Source organism: Schistocerca nitens, chromosome 9 (genome assembly GCF_023898315.1).
Source record: "Schistocerca nitens isolate TAMUIC-IGC-003100 chromosome 9, iqSchNite1.1, whole genome shotgun sequence".
Lineage (NCBI taxonomy): Eukaryota > Metazoa > Arthropoda > Insecta > Orthoptera > Acrididae > Schistocerca > Schistocerca nitens.
In genome coordinates this window covers 137,925,587-137,945,196 of record NC_064622.1, presented here as the reverse complement: position 1 = coordinate 137,945,196, position 19,610 = coordinate 137,925,587, and the positions used below count along the sequence as shown (strand labels likewise).

At 38.2% G+C, this 19,610-nt stretch overlaps 1 protein-coding gene across 1 annotated transcript in view; it reads right to left on the bottom strand.

Moving 5' to 3' along the window:
* LOC126203140 (lachesin) overlaps nt 1-18,615 on the bottom strand; it is a 28,448-nt gene extending 9,833 nt beyond the window's left edge. Inside the window, exons 1-4 of the mRNA XM_049937386.1 lie at nt 18,390-18,615; nt 14,669-14,910; nt 13,112-13,368; nt 3,125-3,388 (exon numbers count right to left, since the gene is read on the bottom strand). Coding sequence (XP_049793343.1) covers nt 3,125-3,388; nt 13,112-13,368; nt 14,669-14,910; nt 18,390-18,435 — 809 coding nt within the window. The 5' untranslated portion in view covers nt 18,436-18,615. The remainder of the gene's footprint in view (nt 1-3,124; nt 3,389-13,111; nt 13,369-14,668; nt 14,911-18,389) is intronic.
* Between the last annotated feature and the right edge of the window lie 995 nt (nt 18,616-19,610).

Below are 19,610 nucleotides of genomic sequence, written 5' to 3'. Positions count from 1 at the left end.
ATGAGGGTAGAGTTGAATAGGGCAAAAGGAAAGAGGGGCTCAAGTTGTAGAACTATATATAACTAAAACTGGACTATGATGAGCACCATATTTCTAGACAACTTAGAAGTGGTCATTACAAAGGACAATCATTTGATAGCTAAGGCATGCATAAATGAACCCTTGACAACCAAATAGGTAAAAAAGGACACTCCAGCAGCTCTTCTACCTTTAACATATGTACCGCAGAGGGGAGTGTGGATAGATGGAGAGAGTACATTGACAGCCCCTACGAGGGAGCTGAAGATGTGACAGAAGAGGAAATGGGAGTCAGTATCAATGATAGGGGAGGATATACTACTAGAGTCACAATTTAAGAGAGCTCTGGAAGACCTGTGGCCATGTAAGGTGAAAGGCATAGATGACAATCATTTGGCATTTATAAAATCACTGGGGGATGTGGCAACCAAATGACTATTCAGGTTGATTTTTACAATCTATGAGTTTGGAAACAAACCATCAGACTTCAGGAAAATATCTTCAACATAATTCCAAAGATACCAAGAGCAGCTAAGTGTTGAGAACTATCATGCAATGAGTTTAACAGCTCATGCATCCCAGTAGCTGACAAAAAATAATAAAGAGAAGAATGGAAAAGAAAACTGAGAATCTGTTAGGTGGGAATCCGATTGGCTTTAGGAAAGGTAAAGGCACCACAGAGGCATTTCTGATATTGCCCTTGGTAATGAAAGCAAGACTTGAGAAAAATAACACCATATTCACAGGATATGTTGAACTATCAAATGTGTTCAACAATGTAAAATTGGATGATTGAAATCCTCATAAAATTGTAGCATTTGTAGAAGATGGGTAATAAACTATATGTACTAGAACCAAGAGGGGAAAAAAAATAAGACAAAGGTCAAGAACAGGGGGAAAAAATAAGACAAAGGTCAAGAACAAAGTGCTCGAGTCGGATTAAGATACAGGGTGAACCGATATTGATAATACGAATACCTGATGTTGCTAAGCTTAATGAAACTGAGAAGAATTGCTAGAAAAAACAGTCTATTGAGCACAAACTACGGAATGAATTCCATTACCTTGGATATCAAAATAACGACAGACAAAGCAAAAAGAACATAAAAGCAGAGTAGCCTAGGCAAAGAGTGTTCCCAGTTAAAAGAACTCTACAGAAAATCTGTATCTGAGGGAGGGGGGGGGGGGCAAATAATTGAGGACACTAGGCTATTCCGAGAGAAGAGGTTGGCATAAGAAAGGAATTCATAGCACATCACATCAAACCAGTCGGGGTAAGGAGTTGAGGCAAACACCTGGAATTTAGCATAATCAGTGATCTCTATACTATCTGGAGGTTGAACTTCAGCTATCTGATAGTGTCAGCCATAGATGCTTATATTTCGTTTCTTGCCAAACTAGAATATGGCTGCTAGGAAATATCACTAGAACACGAAAAGAAAATACTTTTCAATTTCACTCCCTCATCAGCCTATTACATCACATGTTGACATAAAGTTCAAAACAAGAAATCAGTCTGCAATTCTTTGTCACATAATTCAAGGATTCTGATGATAGGTACATAATAACCTGACCATGAACAATTACTTGGTGCTAACAGCATATGGACAGTCTTCCATTTGCAGCAAAACTGTAAAGAGTATGGAGCACTTAACTGTAACATCCTCCATCATCTGAGATGTCGAGCTATTATTAATTACATTGGTGAGTCTTACAATACTAATGTTTTTAGATTCTAGTTGTGACACGCAACTTTTTCCTGGCTGACTGCCCAGATGCTCATTCCTAGTATAAATAATACTTCCCTCTAAGCAACTCTGATTCCCAGGAACCTGTCACGCTTTCAACAGTTTCAGGATATGTCTGTTACATGATTTGTCATCAACTTCATACATCACAAGAGTTTGCTACATGTTCATGATTTGTGGAGTAATTTCTGCAGTATAATCTTCAACAATAAATATGTCCATAGGTTTACAAAGGCCTTTATCAATTCCCTGAAGAGGTCCACTGTGAAGTTGCTTGAAATGTCGGCATTTTAGGCGTTTGTGTGTGTTTCACAATGATCTGGCCTAACCTATAATGATTTTAGTCAAACGTATGTCATTCAATAAGAGCCAGCATCTGTTTGCTATCATAATAACTAGTGTGAATGATTGTTCTTACAAACAGCAATATGACACATCACTGGCAGCAGTTATCTCCTGTACAGTGAGTATTGCAGTTATAAGCTTTTTCTACTTCTTTTTGCACAACAACCACATCAAAATTCATGTGAATTACGGAATTATTAAGGATTTATATTTTTGTGAGAATAAACGCATATGTTGTCGCCAAAATTCACGTAAATTAATTATATAAAGCAAATGTGATGGATTATTGACAAGCTCCTTTAAATGCAGCTGCCACGACTATTAAGGTCTATTTTCTTCATTGCATACTTCTCTCCCTCAAACTATGTAACCTTATTGTAACCTCTTCTTTTCTCACAATCTCAGTAACAGCTGAAGCTTTTTACAGTCTTCTTATGTTATTTATGTTGCTTCATGTGTTCTCCACCAACTTTGTTCAATTTTGCAACGTATACGCTTCAGTACTCTCTGATCCCTGCTGCAGTCTGTAACTTAAAATTTATCCGTTTTTCCAATGCCTGTTGCTAATCTCTCACTGTCAATTTCACTGTACAGCAATTTCACTGTACTTCTGATTGGTTGTATCTCCTCGTCACACAGTACTGGCTGATTTCCCCTTGATCCTTGGGCAGATCTAGTTCATTTAACATTTCCCTCATTCACTATGTGATGGACTGCCAAGAACAAAATGCCAATATGTCTCGTAAAGATTGTGTGGCTTTGTATTTACTTGATTAAAGGTTTATTTAGAGATTTTCTTTTCTTCAGCTACCATAGTCTGCACACGTACTGAAGTGACAAATAAGGGCAAAGTCAGTGTCATACTCAGTAAATGAGCACTGGTTGTGCATGAGGGAACTGGCACACTGGACACAATCGTAGAGAACTTGGTTTGCTGTTTTACTGTTACAAGATCACCAGACTGTAAAACAAACAAACAAACACACACAGTAGATGATGTGAACTGTACGAACCTGTAATGCTGGTTGTTCGAAAGGACAGTTTCATCTTTCAACCATGTAATGGCAGGGGGTGGGTAAGCCTCAACATGGCATTCCAAGTCCATGTCATACTGCAAAGCCTGCCCAAGACGAGGTCTTGGTACTGTTATCACAGGTGGAAACTCCACTTCAACAGCTATGTTGCGCCGTGCTCCTTTGCCAACGCCATTTTCTGCCACACAATAATAAGTACCTCTATCTTCTTTCCCAATCCTGGAAATCTTCAAGACATTCCCTCTGTAATAGAAATTATACAGAGGAATTATTTCTGAAAATATTTGCTAATAGCAACTACTGACAACTTCACAGTTGACCTGAAACATTGTACAAAATATGTTAAATTTCTTTTAATTTATGACAGCAGACATAGAGAACAGATGTAATTGATTACAGTGATAAAACAATTTTAGACTAATGTACAAGAAAGTGGCATCATTCATGTAGTTAAGAAATATAGTGGTGAAGAATAAATACCATCTTTTAATACCTAGGTGATTTACCTCTATTAATTAAAGCCTTCAGTTAACTCTATTACTGTAAGACATCAACATGCTTTCATAGGTCATAAACATATGCATTGGGTAAATAATTTGGTTTCTATTGACTTCAAGCTGTTAGGAACTAGTCTTAACTGAAGTAAATGAGCCACTTTTACACCTACACTGCAAATAATTAAATGCAAATTTTTGCTAAAATGGTTGCAGCATGTACAAGATCAGATAGTGCAAGATATTCATAGCTTAATTAGCTTCTGTTCCACATACAGATACCGCCTCAACAAAAATACTACTCCTCTTGTGGAATGTGCGATAACTAGCTTACATACAAAAATAACTTTATCACTATGTCTCAAGTTAGCAATCCAATATTTTAGAACCAGAAGCTGTATTAGACATGCAGTCTGACTATGAAACACACAAATGATTCAGCCCCCCTCCAACTGTAGAAAGTCAAAGAGGTAATCTTTGAAGAACAAAGACGGATGTGATTATGCTTATATCAACAGCAGTTGTCACAGCATAAGAAATTCATACTGCCTAAAGAAATAACAATGACAGCAGAGATTATTGTCACACAATGAGCACTTCCATACACCAAGAGTCATCTGGATGATCCGATCATTATTCTCTCCAACTGCACATCAGTGCTTGAATTACTAAGATACACAACAGAGGAGAAAACAGTCTTTTGAGTGACATACAGCATCATGAACCTTAGCTGCATATTCATGTACATCCAATATGGACAAAAGAGAAGCAGAATCTAAATACAAAAATGTGGAAATAAGTAAATTCTGTATAGATCAGGATGTAGAAGCATGTTCCTGTGAGTACTATTGAGAGAGGTAAGATTTGTGATTGTTACAGTATATGAGGCTCCACTGGGCAATTTGAAAATTATAATGAAAAATTTTGATGAGTTACTGTACTTTCTATCAGACAGGAAAGGGATTATAAATTTGTGGTGATTTTAATGTATATTTCTTGAAGTAATTGGACAAGAAGAGTAATCTAAGAGGTGCTTTTAGCCACTTACAATTTGGTATCAGTCATAATTTTCCTACTAGAGTTGTTCAAGATAGCAGTACCCTTAGAGATAATGTATTCACTAAACAAGAAGTAGTTAAGAAGACACATATCTACCCAGTTGTAAACAGATTGTCAGATATGATACACAGTTAATCACACTATATAACTTAGCTCCATGTACTGTACAGAAACACACTAAAAAAACTGTGTGGTTCATTAATGACAAAACTACTGAAGGTTTTAGAGAAAGCTTAAAAAAGTTAGACTACGGTGAATTTTACAAAACTAATGCTAACTCTAAGTTCAACGTATTTTTTTAATCCATTTGAATCCAATTTTTGTAAGTAATTTTCATAAAAAGATAATTAAATGTAATAATGGTAAAATATTAAAGAAACCTTGGATCACTGCACATATCAGAGTTTCTCCACAGCAAAAAAATGACTTTTACAAAATAGCCAGAAATACTTTCTTATTATAAGCCCTACTGTAACAAGTTTAAAAAATCCAAGAATATGTACATCTTGTCTGAAATTGACACATCAAATAACAAAATAGAATCAATATGGAATTTTGTTAAAAGAGAGACAGGGGAAAGAAGCCATAGGAGATGACACTATTTCTGTAACAGAGAATGGGAGCATTGTGAAACACAGTTCAAGTGTAGAATATTTTCCAATAATTACTTTTTACACATGGGTGACAAAACTGGTGCACAACGCTCAGCAGCTTCATACAATAAATTCCCAACAAACCAGCTAAATATGGCATCAAAATATTTGCTCTGTGTGATGCGATTTTACATTGGTTTGTTGCAAGATTAGTGTGGCAAACTGCCAAAACGACCATTTTGTGCTTCTAATAAGCCATTTGATATTGTGTGTAGAATAACCAAGCTGATAAAAGGCACAAATAGAAATGTGGCAATAGATAACTGGTGTATTAGCTATCTGCTGGTGCTCTCTCCACTATGAAACAAAATCATTTAGAGAAATAAGTTCAGCAGTTTCTGGATACCAGAAAGACATTACTATGGTATCATATGCACTTGAATGTAAAAAATGTGATGTACTAATTTTCACAATGTACTACGAAGGAACGATAGATGAGTGAACTAATATACTTCACATTATACCCGATTACAATAATACAACGGGGAAGGGGAGGGGGTTGATACTGTTTCACAAAATGTCCAATAAATATTCGATGACAGAGGCTATATGTTATGCATTACTGAATGTAGCTAATATAAGTTAATAAGAATACACAGATGGTGTTTAAGATAATGAGAAACATCCACGTCGAGTTTTTCTAAAGAATGAAGTTAGCATGTATCTGCATTATTGCAAAGCTCAAGCGACACATATACAAGAGCAGTTAATGAAAATTAATGAAGAAAAAAGCCAGATGTGGAATTTAAGGAAAGACAAGTTAGCTCCACAACAATATGATGTAGTTCTTGTAATGATTTTGTTTGTATAAGTCATTTTTAAACATTCTCTGTGAGAAATGCAGTGTGCATTCACCCGAGATCGAAGACGATTATTTTTCAAGTAAGTTATTCCAATGTAACAAAATGGCATTTATAACAATATGAAACTATTGTTAACCATAAGCTTAAATGTTATGTGTAATCACTGGAAGATTTAACATTGCATTGCTATAAATAATAACGCAGTACCAACAAATAGTCACTTATCATGAATGGGTACATAATACACCATGCGATTGCTAGTGTTAAACATTAAATAATGCACCTTCTCTATGATTAATAAGGATTATCAGCAAAGCAGTAGGTAAATGGGTTCAGTACAAACACATTTAAGTATGCAAGGAGCAGTACATGTATGTAACAAAATTTAAGTGTAAGTTCCTGGTTTGAACATTTCATATGCCACACTAACTGAGTGGGATTTTATAATGCAGATCAGAGAACATTACAATATCCTGAGAAAAATGTATAGATACAAGGGTAACAGAGTAACACTGGAAGACATAATATGTCTGTACTTTGTGAAAAACATTACATCAGAAAATCTTGATAAAGCCAGAACCTGACCATCAAACAACAATTTTCTTCATGAGCAAATTAGGAGAAGCTAGATGAAAGAAAAGGTAATAAAGAGATGACCCAGGTAATTAGGGGGTTCAAAATCAGTTTGGGTTCAGACATCTCAGCTTGGCAGCTGTTTCAAAACTACAATGTACTAACAATATTGTTGTAAGCTGTGATGCACTGTGGCATAGTGGTTAGCATCGCTGGCTGGGGTGCTGCAAGTCACCAGTTGAAACCCAACCACCGCCAGCTGAAACCCAACCACCAGCAATTATCAGTTGTTTAGCACTCATTATTTCTGGAAGGTTCTTGAAATATCTTATGTCTGTATATTCTGGAATATTAAATGTTTGTCTAAATACCAGCATTCTGGAATATTCAATGTTTATCTCAATATTACCTTTCTGGAATATTCGATGTTTCTATAAATAGCTGCACTTTCCGTCCAGGAGTTTGTTCTGTTCTGGCTGTCCGTCACTGTTCATAATAAATGTGATTTCAGTGCTAAGGGTTTTACATCATTCCACTGACAACCCCGCTTTCAGATTTGGACATGAATGTGGTCATGATATGACACAGTTTGGTGGAGAAGTTGGGGAATTATCAACACCTACCTCAGTGTGACTCCAATTAGGCAATGTAGAAGCCATCATCTACATGGGCAGGGCAGTGCATATTTTCAGTGGACCAATGGATTCCAAGCCGGCAGTAAGTCCGTTGAACATCAAGCATTCATCAGTGTTTGACCCAGCACATCAGTAGGTAACAGTGAATGCTGAAGAGGTGCATCGATCTTAAGCACCAACCTCTGCCATCAAATGAAAGGCCAGGAAGAATGGACTGTGCCAACTTGGACGACACTGCGGTCAAACAACAACCTAGCACCCAAATAACACAGGTACAACAAACTCCCACACAAAGTATGATGCCCCATAGAAGAAGAGGTATTTGGAGGGCAGAGAACACCACACCAGTGTGTCTTCACTGTGGACAACCCAGATGTGTCGTGTGCTACTCCAGAGGAAGAAGGTGAGTTTTCAGCGACTACTACACCCTCGTACGTCAACCGTCACAACAGTTCTATTCCCGCCAGCCGACCGCACACGATTATAGTCGATCTGTGGGATGAAGCCCATTGCCGCATCCTGGACAAGTTCACTCCCACACTGTAGCAGTTCCCAGTCTCTGAAAAGACATATCGGCCCACTCGGCTAGCCACCTACTTCAGGAAAACTGAGTGAGATGACCAGCTATGGAGGTGAGGCCAGCTCATATGCAAATCCATCAATGACAATAACCAAGATGTAAGGCAATCTCACTGATATCATTCTCAACAATCAACATGTCTGTGCATTAGTTGATTCACGGGCTTCCCTTTCTGTAATGTTGAATGCCTGTTGTCATCATTTAAAGAATACCACATACTCTGTGATACAAAAGTGACTGCTCAAAGTAGCAAATGAGAAATACATCCTGCCAAAAGCAACATGTATTTCTCGGAATGTGCTCAAATCCATAAAGGATTTCTGTACCAAGTCACGTGCAACAACTACTGCAGAGCAATTTTCTCGGAATGAGGTGCAAGAAAGATCTTTCCTTGTCCTTAAGGGGGCTAACGTATTCTCCACACCTAACACTGTATAAGAACAATTCTGAGACAGAACTTTACACCAAAGGTGGCTGTTGTAGGATAGACACAGTTCTAGTGCAAATTCAGAAAGAAACTGAAAATGTGGTAGCTATTGCTTCCACAGTACTGGCTGCACTACAAACAATTTATTGGCCACAGCTCAGTAAAATTGAGAAACTTTCCACAGCTAATGCTGTGCTGAGCAGTTGCCACATAGCGTAGGAACCAGAGTCATGACATCATCAATGCAGTGGAAAAGGCATTGGTAACCTGATTGCTTCACGTCTGAGCCATGGTCCTGGTTATGGATATGTGACAGAAACCGGTGCTTCAGGAAAAAAAAAAACAGTCCGCAAGTCTTTACATATCAACCAGTATCCACTTTCGGACTTTGCTGTTGCTAGCTGTGGCCCTGTTGTTCATGCCGGGTCCAATGCTGTGGACTTAGTGCCCTCCAAACAGTGGGTCGCCCTCGGCCCTACCTCACCTGCTGCCAGCATTCTACTCTGGAGGTCTACCATTCAAGCCTGGAGCTGTATAGTCATTCGGCCACCATCGCCTTTGCAGGCAAACTTCTTGCTGCCTACCTCTGCTCATGTGGGCAAACATTGCTGCTGCCATGAGCCATGTTACCTTTGTTCCAGTCGGCGTTCTCTGAGAATCACTGACATCATCACCCGCCAGCTGCACAACACCGAAACGTGTCAGGCTGGCCGGTGATGGCCGCGCCTCCTCACAGTCCACGTACAGTTTATGCTGTGGGTGCACTGACTTCTCCAAGTATCATCACAATTGTTGTAGTTGGTGAACAATAAATGGATGTTTTAACAATGATGTTTTGACAACAAAACATTGGATGGCTACTGGGCATCCATTCAAGGCTCCACTGTACCCCGTCATAGTAAGGTTTGTGGTACCCCGACCTCTACAGTACTCTTCAAGTCCTAGATTAACACACTACAACCAAGAAAGGGTGCCTTGCAGATCTTTTGGGCTCTTGGCAAGTTCTGATTATATTTATTAGGCAAACCATTCACCATTCTGATGGACCACCATTTTCTACGCTAGCCTGAAAAATCCATCAGGCTGACTGGTAAGATGCGCACTAAGGCTTCAAGTTTATGACCTCACAGTGATATACAAAACTGGATGCAAATACAAGGATGTCAACAGTGTTTCAAAGAATCCTTTGGCAGAGCGCAGCAGTGTGGATGAAATCTCATTCATCACTGCACTGAATGATATTGCTGCTGAGCGCAAGGAAGATCCAGCACTACTGAAAACCAGACAAGCCATGAAGCAGCAGGAGCCAAGCAAAGGAAAATTCCATTTAATAAATGAAGCATTGTACAAGAGAAACTACAATCTAATTTGGCATAGTGGTTTCTTGTCATCCAAGCTCATCCACAGCCAGCTACTCTTAAGTACAGGATGTACATGAAGTCCGGGAACACTTTCAATTATTTATTGCACAAGAACCAAACGTTGTACAGAAATCATACATATGTCATTTTGAAGAGAAATCCTGAAAGTCTTTTTTTATGTATACCACCACAGTGTAGTTTGGTAATTTGCCGATAGTCAGTGCTAGTTGCAAACATGGCGAGTTCGGGTGCGGAGCGAGCTTTCTGTATGTTGGAGTTTGACAGAAACAAGTGTGCTACAGCCGTCCAACAGATGTTTAGAACCAAGTACAGTAAGAAGCCACCAACAAGGAAGGCCATTTACCACTGGCACAACAAATTTGCTATGATGGGTTGCTTGTGCCCGGCAAAGAGAAGCGGACATCTCAGTACGAGACACATTCATAAGGAGTCCAAAGAAATTGGTGCGTCGCGCATCCCGTGAACTCGAAATGGCTCCAATGACACCCCAGTTTCATCGGAAGTTCATGTGTACCTAAACATAGAGCCATGCTACAGAAGAGGACAGCTGTTTCATGAAATGGACGCCCCGGTCACCAGATCTCACTCCACGCGACTCTTTTCTGAGGGGACACATTAAAGATATGGTGTTTTACCACATGATGTAGCAGAGCTCCAGGAGAGAATACGGAAAACGACTGCCACAGTGGATGATGCCATGATGGGTCGGGTATGGCAAGAATTCGATTACCGTATTGACGTCTGCCGGGTCACTCACGGTTCGCATATCGAATGTTGGCAAAATAAACTTTCAGAGATTCCCTTCAAAATGTGATATGTACGACATCTGTCCAATGTTTAGTTCTTGTGCAATAAATAATTGAAAATGTTTCCAGACTTCATGTACACCCTGTATTTCCATGATGCTATAACATCTGGTCACATTGGATGCATGAAGATTTTAGACACAGTCAGAAGAAGGTATAACTGGTAAGGTCTGTTAGACACTACACAAGGAAAGCCAATGATAGAACGATATGCCCCAATTACCTCTGGGGCCTCTGGTACCAATACAACTTGCAGCAGCACTATTTCAGAGAGTTCAAACTGACCGCTTGGGGATGTTCCTGAAGTCAACAAATGGGAATCAGAAGAAGATAGTCTGTCACCAAAGCTGTGCCATCTGAAGAGACCACAGAGAGTGTAAAGCTCCTTGCAAGAGATCATTCTGAAGCACAGAGGATTTTGTGCAATGGTCTCTGAGCATGGAAGTTTTCCCAGTCAAGACTATGTTTGGAGGTAATTTTAATATTGCAACATCAACCGGAGGATGACAACTGCCTACCATCCATAGACAAATGGCATCACATAATTTTAATAAGACACTGGCAGACATACCTTCGGTGTATATTGATGCTGAACAGAGAGTTTAGGATACAATACTGCTCATCAAGACATTCAAATATAACACAGTGAATGAAGGCACTATATAAGCTTCACACTGTTCTTTTTGCCCCAAGGTCGTGAGGCAGAAACAATGATGGGTACACTACTCCCATTTCAATTGGAGTTACGAACATTAGTAGAAACTAATGTGGCTAAAACTTAGAAAATGTGATAAAGAGAATAAAAAGCAATCACACACACTTTCCCAATCTCACCTATGATCCACACTCTTTCCCAATCTCACCTATGATCACCTCCACAATCACACTAGCTAACACATATGGCAACATTAAGAATGGTCAGATGTTCTAAAACTGTCAACTAAAACACAAGTAAGACAAGAGGAAAAATAAATAGATTCACAGGAATAAGTGGCTGGCTGATCACTTACAAAGCCACCCTGACAATACTTTAAAACTGTCACCTTAAAATTTTAGGCAAAAAGCCGGACATTGCACAAAAATGGTCCTCTTGCCAGAACAAGAAACTACACACCAGAGGATTGGTCCTATGTGAAGATGAGTGCATATGGATCCTGGGCACACACAAGAAAGAAAGAATGCTAAAACACCACACATTGGGCAGTGAGATATAGCCCAGGAGACTTGGTTCAGATTTTTACACCTGTGCAGAAAGTAGGACTGTCAGAAAAATTTCTAAAGTGCAACTTGGGCCATATCATGTCATTCTTTGCTTGTTGGACACACACATAAGAAATCAAGGAATATGACTGTTCATCAGGAAGACAAAAGAGCAGAGTCACTGTTCATGCCTTCTGGATGATCTACTACAGCCAGAGGCGCACGTCAACGATAGGAGGTATTACCTTTAATGCTCATCATACTGAAGAGAATGTAACGACACGACCAGAATGCATTCACATGACAGTGTCACCATACAGATGACCACTGAGGAGATCTAGATCCAGGGTGCTATAATCAATTCCAATGAGAACTTCTGAAGGCAGACTGCTGTTTCTATAGGAGAGGAGCAATGCCACAAGGTATGTAGTGTGCAGTGTGGCATAGTTGTCGGTGTTGCTGGCAGCATGCTGTGTTTCACCATTTCAAACTTGACCACCAGCAATTATTTGTTACTTAGTATTTATCTTTTCTAGAAGGTTCTTGAGATATCTTATACTTGTATACTCTGGAATATTTGACGTTTCTATAAATAGTTGCACTCTCTGTCCTGGGCAGGTCTTCTCTGATGTTCATAATAAATGTGATTTCAATGCTGAGTGTTGAATTTCACTGATGACTCTGCCTTTGGATATGGACTTGAATGTGATTATGATGCAATAATGTGTGTAACTGGGACCATGACCAAAATGTTTAGACCCAAAAGTGTTGCATCAAATCACAAGCACCAAACAGAACTGAAATTTTATTATGTATTACTGTATTGTCAGATCATCACTCAAAAAGTTTATGCATCCTTCCACACAAACTCTCATTGCTTCTAGCACCTTTCAAAGGAAGCAGTTCCACCACAGTTCTGTCCCTTCGTCAGCAGCCAACAGTTTTTTCCACACTTCGATGCAATCTTCAATTACTTTCTGGCCAAGCCTATAATGTATCAGTTATTACCTCTGAGTCATGACATTACAAGAAGAAATAACTTTGTGAGACACAGTTTTACCTTTATCCAGTAAGTGAGGGAATAAAAAAGTTTACTGACATCCTGCATGTGTAATATAAGGACGACAGTTGGTGCCAACCAAACTATAGTACATACGTGTCACTGCACATATTGTACAATGATACTTTTAAAACCAGGTTTTGTCACATTTGATCTACATCTCATCATATCTAGTTTCTGTACTCACTACTGTACCTTTCCCCATGTGTTCTTGAAATACGCAATTGACATATGAGTATTGGCAAAAAATATGTAGAACATAACAATAATATCAGAAATTTCAATTTCTCTTACCTATATATAGAACCTCCAGTAGGAAGGATAGCATTATTCTCACGACGCCAAGAAACACGGGGTGCAGGATAGCCTCCAGCATAACATTCAAGTCTTACAGCCTGTCCCTCACTTACAACTAATGAGCGCGTAGAGTTGTCTGAAATTACAGGTGGACGGCGGACTTGAAGATCTACTTCTGCTGTTATTTTGTTGTTCAAACCAATGATCACTTGGCACTGGTAAAAACCAGCATCAGTCTCTTGAATGTCCTTTATCTGAAAATCATGCACAATTACAAACTGCTCATTTTTATTTCCTGTAACTGTGCCAATTTTTAGCACGCACTACTAAAAAACTAGTGAAAAGAAAATTTGTTTTAAACAGCTAAATATTTTACAAATAAGTTAATGTATAGAATATTTGACATTGAGCATGTAACTGAGAAAAAGTTTAGAAATGGTTTGAAACCATGTTTAAGTTTGCTGGAAGCCACTAAGTGCTCTCACTGTCAAAACACGAAAGAGTATAGTTTGGGCAACTTGTGCTCTGTTTCAAGCAAAAGCTGATTTTCTCCCTTATCTCGATGCTTATGGTGTCACACCTCCTGCATATCATACAATGATATAATTTTGCATGCGCAGTAAGTGGTATACGTAGATAATGTCTGAAAAATGTGTTGCAAGTAAATTTAGTAATAAATTAAATCATCATCGCAGATGCTGATGTTTCACTGCATGAGCAGTGTAAATGTAGCAAGCGATAAACTCTTCTTTCTTTCAAGTCTTCTGGGAAGGGCAATGCCAGAAAAAAAGTTTTGTAAAGGTTTGAAATTATGTATAAAATTTATTAAAAACTGCTAAGTGCTCTCATTCTCAAATACTGGATGAATATAGCCTAGGTAACTGCCACACCGAGTTACGCAGCCTCAAGTTATGTACAAAGCCCATAAGTGTAACACTTGTCTTACTGAGTTGACCTCCAACATAGGATTATACCTGTTAATAAGTAGTTTACAACAGCACCTTAATTTGTTATATGAAATATTTAAAATCAATTTTTTTGTTGCTCCTGGAAGCCGATAGGTAACCTGTAACCGGACTGTGTATATGAATCAAGTTAACCATTTAGTAGCACACATTACATAGGTATACATATTGCTTATGTACACACACACACACACACACACACACACACACACACACACACACACACACACACACACACACACACACGGACAGCAGTCAGGTTTTAAAAAGTGTATATTTTATCTCCTTAAACCTATCATTCCTTAACATCATCAGTACTGGCTAAATTCACAGAAAGGATAAAGCAACTCTAACATTAAGCAGATTACAGTCACAATACATTTTCCTTATATTTAACATTTTATTGTCATTTCTGTATCTGGTATACTTGTTTTTAAAGTTTATCTGAAGGATGCAGTAGTTGTGAAGCCAAGAACACCAGCAGTTATCCATACTATGCAGTGCATTAGTATCTGAAGCCAATATTTTTAACAAAAATAATAGCAATAATCTCCATATTGTATGTGATACACATTCTCTGTGTACTTACCTGTAAGGTGTATGTTGAACTGGCTGTATCATACCGCAAAGCAAATCGGCTGTCACGAATAATCAACGAACTTCCAGTTGATATAGGTAAGGGATCAACTTGCCTATTACGATCCACTTTCATCCATAGCACAGGATAGTCCTGGGCATACTGTACTGAGCATTCAAGTTCCACAGTGCCACCAATGTCTTTGATTTGTTCTTGTGATATGTATGATATTGTAGGTGTCCGCTGAGCATAAACTGTTTAAACAAAACAATTAACATTAATTAAATTGAATGTCCTGGAGAGTACTTCATCTTTGCCAAGACTTCAATTGAGTTCATTCTGCGGGTAGAGCCATTTCTACAGTACTTCCTGTCACTTGTAACCTTATAAAATAGCATTTTGGGGCAAAACTAATCCTCCTTTAAAGAAACGTTTACAATGTAGAAAAGAGCTGCTCAAATAAGGCCACGAATTTCCCCACAATTATTCAAAAATGTAATAACACTTACAGAAACTTCCCCAGATGTACACAAATGTGTGTAGGCTAGAAGACCCAAATTTACAGATTTGCACACTAACAGAGTGATGGCTACAACACTGATAACTGTAATGCCTCCCATGTAGAATAGTTAGCACAATGTCCCAGGGATAACATGGCTCAAAAATCCCAATCCAGCCAAACAGATTTAATGTTTACGTGATTTTTCTAAATTGCTTAAGGTGGATGCTCAGATGTTTTCTTTGAAAGGTGATTGCCGACTTCCTTCCTTGTCCTTCCCCAATCAGAGTTTATGCACAATTTCTAATAACATCACCGTTGATGGGATGTTAGTTCTAATGGTCCCTTTTCCTGTACAGAAAGAGTAATAAGAAATTTAACCAAGAAAAATATGAGTTACATTGGAATCCTACATGGATTGTCAGTAGACCTGTGTGTCAAGATATAAGAAGAGGAAAGGAAATTAAGATCAGAATTAAAAATCTTTTACATTTGAGGGATGTTTTAAGTGACTATGTAGCCCCACAGTAATGCTAATCTTTTATAGAAGTCACTGATTATATCCATACACTGCTAGTGAATAAACCATATCGTTCAAAATCATGTGTCAGCTATGACCAATGCCATACCAACTCTCAAGATGCAGCACAATTATTATTTCAAAATGGAGACCAATAACCTTAAATGTTTCCATGGTACAATCATATAGACATCAAGTACAGAATCACACAAATCCTTATTAATACATATTGACGTTAATGGGACTGCTGAAGGAAAAAGAGGGGTTTTGAGCAAGAACAAATAGCTAAGATAACAATTGCAAAATCATTAACAGCAAAATATACATGCCACGACAGAAACAAGAGCAAACAATAATTCAAAAAAAGCAAAAATTGCACAATACAAGAAACCAAATGGTAACTGCTACCGAAAACACCAGTTGAGCTATATATCTCATCTAGAAAGACCCACACCACTACAAAAATCCTAGACCATGCCACAAAAAGCCACGAAGCAACATCAATACACATGGTGAAAACCAACAAAATGTGGTACTGACAACATCAGCTAATCTATATTGTACAACTTAAAACACTAATTCCAATACACAGAGACTAAAACTTACAAAACAAAAGTAAGTTCAACAAAACTAAGAATCAAAAGTATTAGATGCCAACTTCCCCTTGAATGTGGGATTGACACACATAAAAGAGAGCAAACAACAGTAATACAATTACACAATTCACAAACCACTTTAAAAACAAAGAAACAATAAGAACACACACCTCAATAAATAGAAAACAATGTCATTTATGAAACCTCACCCTTCCCACCCAAACAAACCTGCCACCATTTGAATTTAACACTCAAGCCAGGGCCTGCAAATGACTCACTGACTACAACCAAATGGCCCCCTTCATGTACTTTTTGATGTTTTTTGTGAGTATCTGATGCAGTGTGGAGAAAAGACCAATAGGGATTTTTATTATTATTTACATATTATCTGTCTCCTTTCTTATGAAGTAAACCCTTTCATTATTGTTTCAGTTTTCGAGAACTTTTTTTGATATAAATATTCTGCAAGTAATTCTGCATTTTCCTTAATGTGTCACAACTACAGCTATTTCTTTGACATAGCACCATCTCCAGGCCTCAAATAGTTCTCTATGCCTCATCTTGCATTACCTCCGGTAAGCATAATTAAGAATGTTTCAGTTCTTCTTGTGAATTATCAGAATGTTTATATTGGTATCTTGGACTTTTGGACAATTTTGTTTGTGCTATCAACTTTTGTGCTTCCTAACACATATGTTGAAATATGATATCCATTCAACCCCTTTCTTCTCTTCAAAATTATTGTTTTTAACTGTTTTCTATTCTGAATTTTTACTACTTCTTAACACTTCCTTGAAGGCATTTATGATGTATGCAAATATTATTTCCTTCAAAAATTTTCATTAGTTTGCAATTATAATATCTGCAATAACAGTTCTTTGACTAAGTACCTCTCTGTTAATTAATATGTTACTCCTTTCGCCTATGTCAGTGTGATACAAAACATGAATGCCCAGCCCGCTAAAATCATGAACTGTCATCAGTTTACCAATTAACATAAGCTCTGTAGGCCTATATCAAGCATCAAACAACGCCCTTCGTAAACGTTATCCAGAAAAATATTGAGTCCAAAAGCCGACATGCATATGAGTGATTGTCACAAACATAACAATAATAATCATAGCAGCTGATGATGAAAGCTACGAAGTGTCCTGTGTGCTGTTGGAGAGTGTGCAGTGATTAGCGTCCAGAGGCTTGCAGACTAGACATTCATTACTGACACGGATTTTATCGAATCAAGTGGTGTTAGAACTTTGCCTGGCTATGCCAACTGTCACTCTGTGGCTCCCTGTACCATGTGAAATAGCATTTATGGAAGATGTGACTTAAAATTTGCAGGCAAGTTGTATGAGTCTCTAATCGACTCAAGCAGACTATTGGACTTCTCATTCAGTTTTTATTATAATTAGTTTTAATACCTCTATTGAAACACTGTTGTACTGTATGAATTGTCAATCAATTATGTGTAAGTACCTTAGTTGTGACTGCCCCAGCTTCAAAATTATCTGTACATTGATGTTACCATAGGTTTCAAAGTTGGAAAATGTGTTGCTTTAAGTTTAATCTGGTATCTACCATTAGATAAACTTTCCATTACCTTGATATCCATGTAGTTTCCGATATGATTGTTCACACGCTAGTATCTAATTTTACCCAGTGTTGTACAAGTTAGAGAAGGGAAAATATGTGAAAATGGTTCAGCACTCATGATATCAGTTGCTAATAGTGTAAATTGCAGCTGATTCTGTTATCACACAGCAAACAATATTCGAAATTTGTAACCATGAGCGACTAGTCGAAAAAAATTTAAATATGTTGGTAATCACAGTGTTGTCTGCAACTATTTACCTAAATTCTTCGTCGCAAAAAAGTGTACTAATACAAATAGTTATGCAAAATGTGACCCTAGGAATTCCTATACATAAAAATTTGCATGTGCAGGTGTACGGCTCAAAGTACAAAAATCATACATGGGCACGAAAGATATAAAAACTAAAAATCTCCAGGTGCATGAAAATATTATATTGTATCCTAAACCCGCGAAATTTTTCTTCGTTGAGTGCCACACCTAATTATTTATAAGAGATTGCGTTAACTAGAAACAAAGACTAAACTTACCAACAGAGAAGAAACCGACCCAAATCGTAAACAGCCGTAAATCCATTTTAATAGTCACAATCGAAAAAAAAAATTCTTACGCAGTCAATCAACACCTACAGACCTAGCCAACAACTAACCGCTTCACACATCTACACCGCCAGTTTTACTTAACAGTTGCTATGGTTTTGCAACAAAACAAAAGTAAACACTTCCTTGACAAATGGCGGAGACCAAACACACCCAGTTACAGAGATGTTAGTACTGAATCATCAGACAAAATCAAAGATGTTAGATCGATCAAATATTATGTCAGCGATCAACCAAGATAGTCCGAGGCACGCTTCCCTGAACGTCCTGCCACGTTTTGGAACACCGAAGATCAGAGGAATTCCTCAGCAGTCACGCTAAATGGCACGTTAAAGTCGAAAGAACGTCATGACGTTACAGCTGGTTCGTAACATACTCACTAGAAGCCTTTGTTTTTCGCTTATGTAGGTTAGTACTGTTCTGAATTACAGACTCGACAGTTTCATATTACGACTCTTGGTTACACACGTACATGTATATAGATATTTACATCTATACAGCATACTGCACATGGAGAATCCACTTGTTTTTGGAGCTATTGCCCTGCCATTGACAGTAAATATTCGGATTAGAGCAGAACAGCGACGAAAACGAAAAGTCAGCCGTTGTTGGGTTCGACCCTGGCTGAATAGAAGGGACGAAGACAGGGGACTATATTCACTGTTAATGAAAGAAATCAGGCCCGAAGATCTGCAAGAATTTCGGAACGCCGTTAGGATGGACATGGCCTGTTTTGAGAAGCTGCTGTCTATGATAGAAGATGGAATCAGAAAATGTAACACGGTCATGAGGGAGGCTATCCAATCTTCTCGAAAGTAAGAATTATATGTTTATACGTTTTGTGATCATACCAACCTAGATCACTGACAAAATGCCGGTGAACGCCCTGTTATGTTGCAGGCTGGTTGTAACATTACGTTTCCTGGTGAATGGGGAATATTTTAAGAGTCTGGCTTTTAGCCACAGAATAGCACAGCCCACCATTTCAAAAGTCAAAAGTTGCTGTGGATACATGCACTGCAATTTGCAACAATTTAAAAGATCAATACTTAAAGGTGAACTTGTGTTATTTTTCCAAGTTTAGAATACGTGTGTGTGTGTGTGTGTTTGTGTGTGTTACTCAGATTTTTGCACTCCTCGTCCATCGCACTG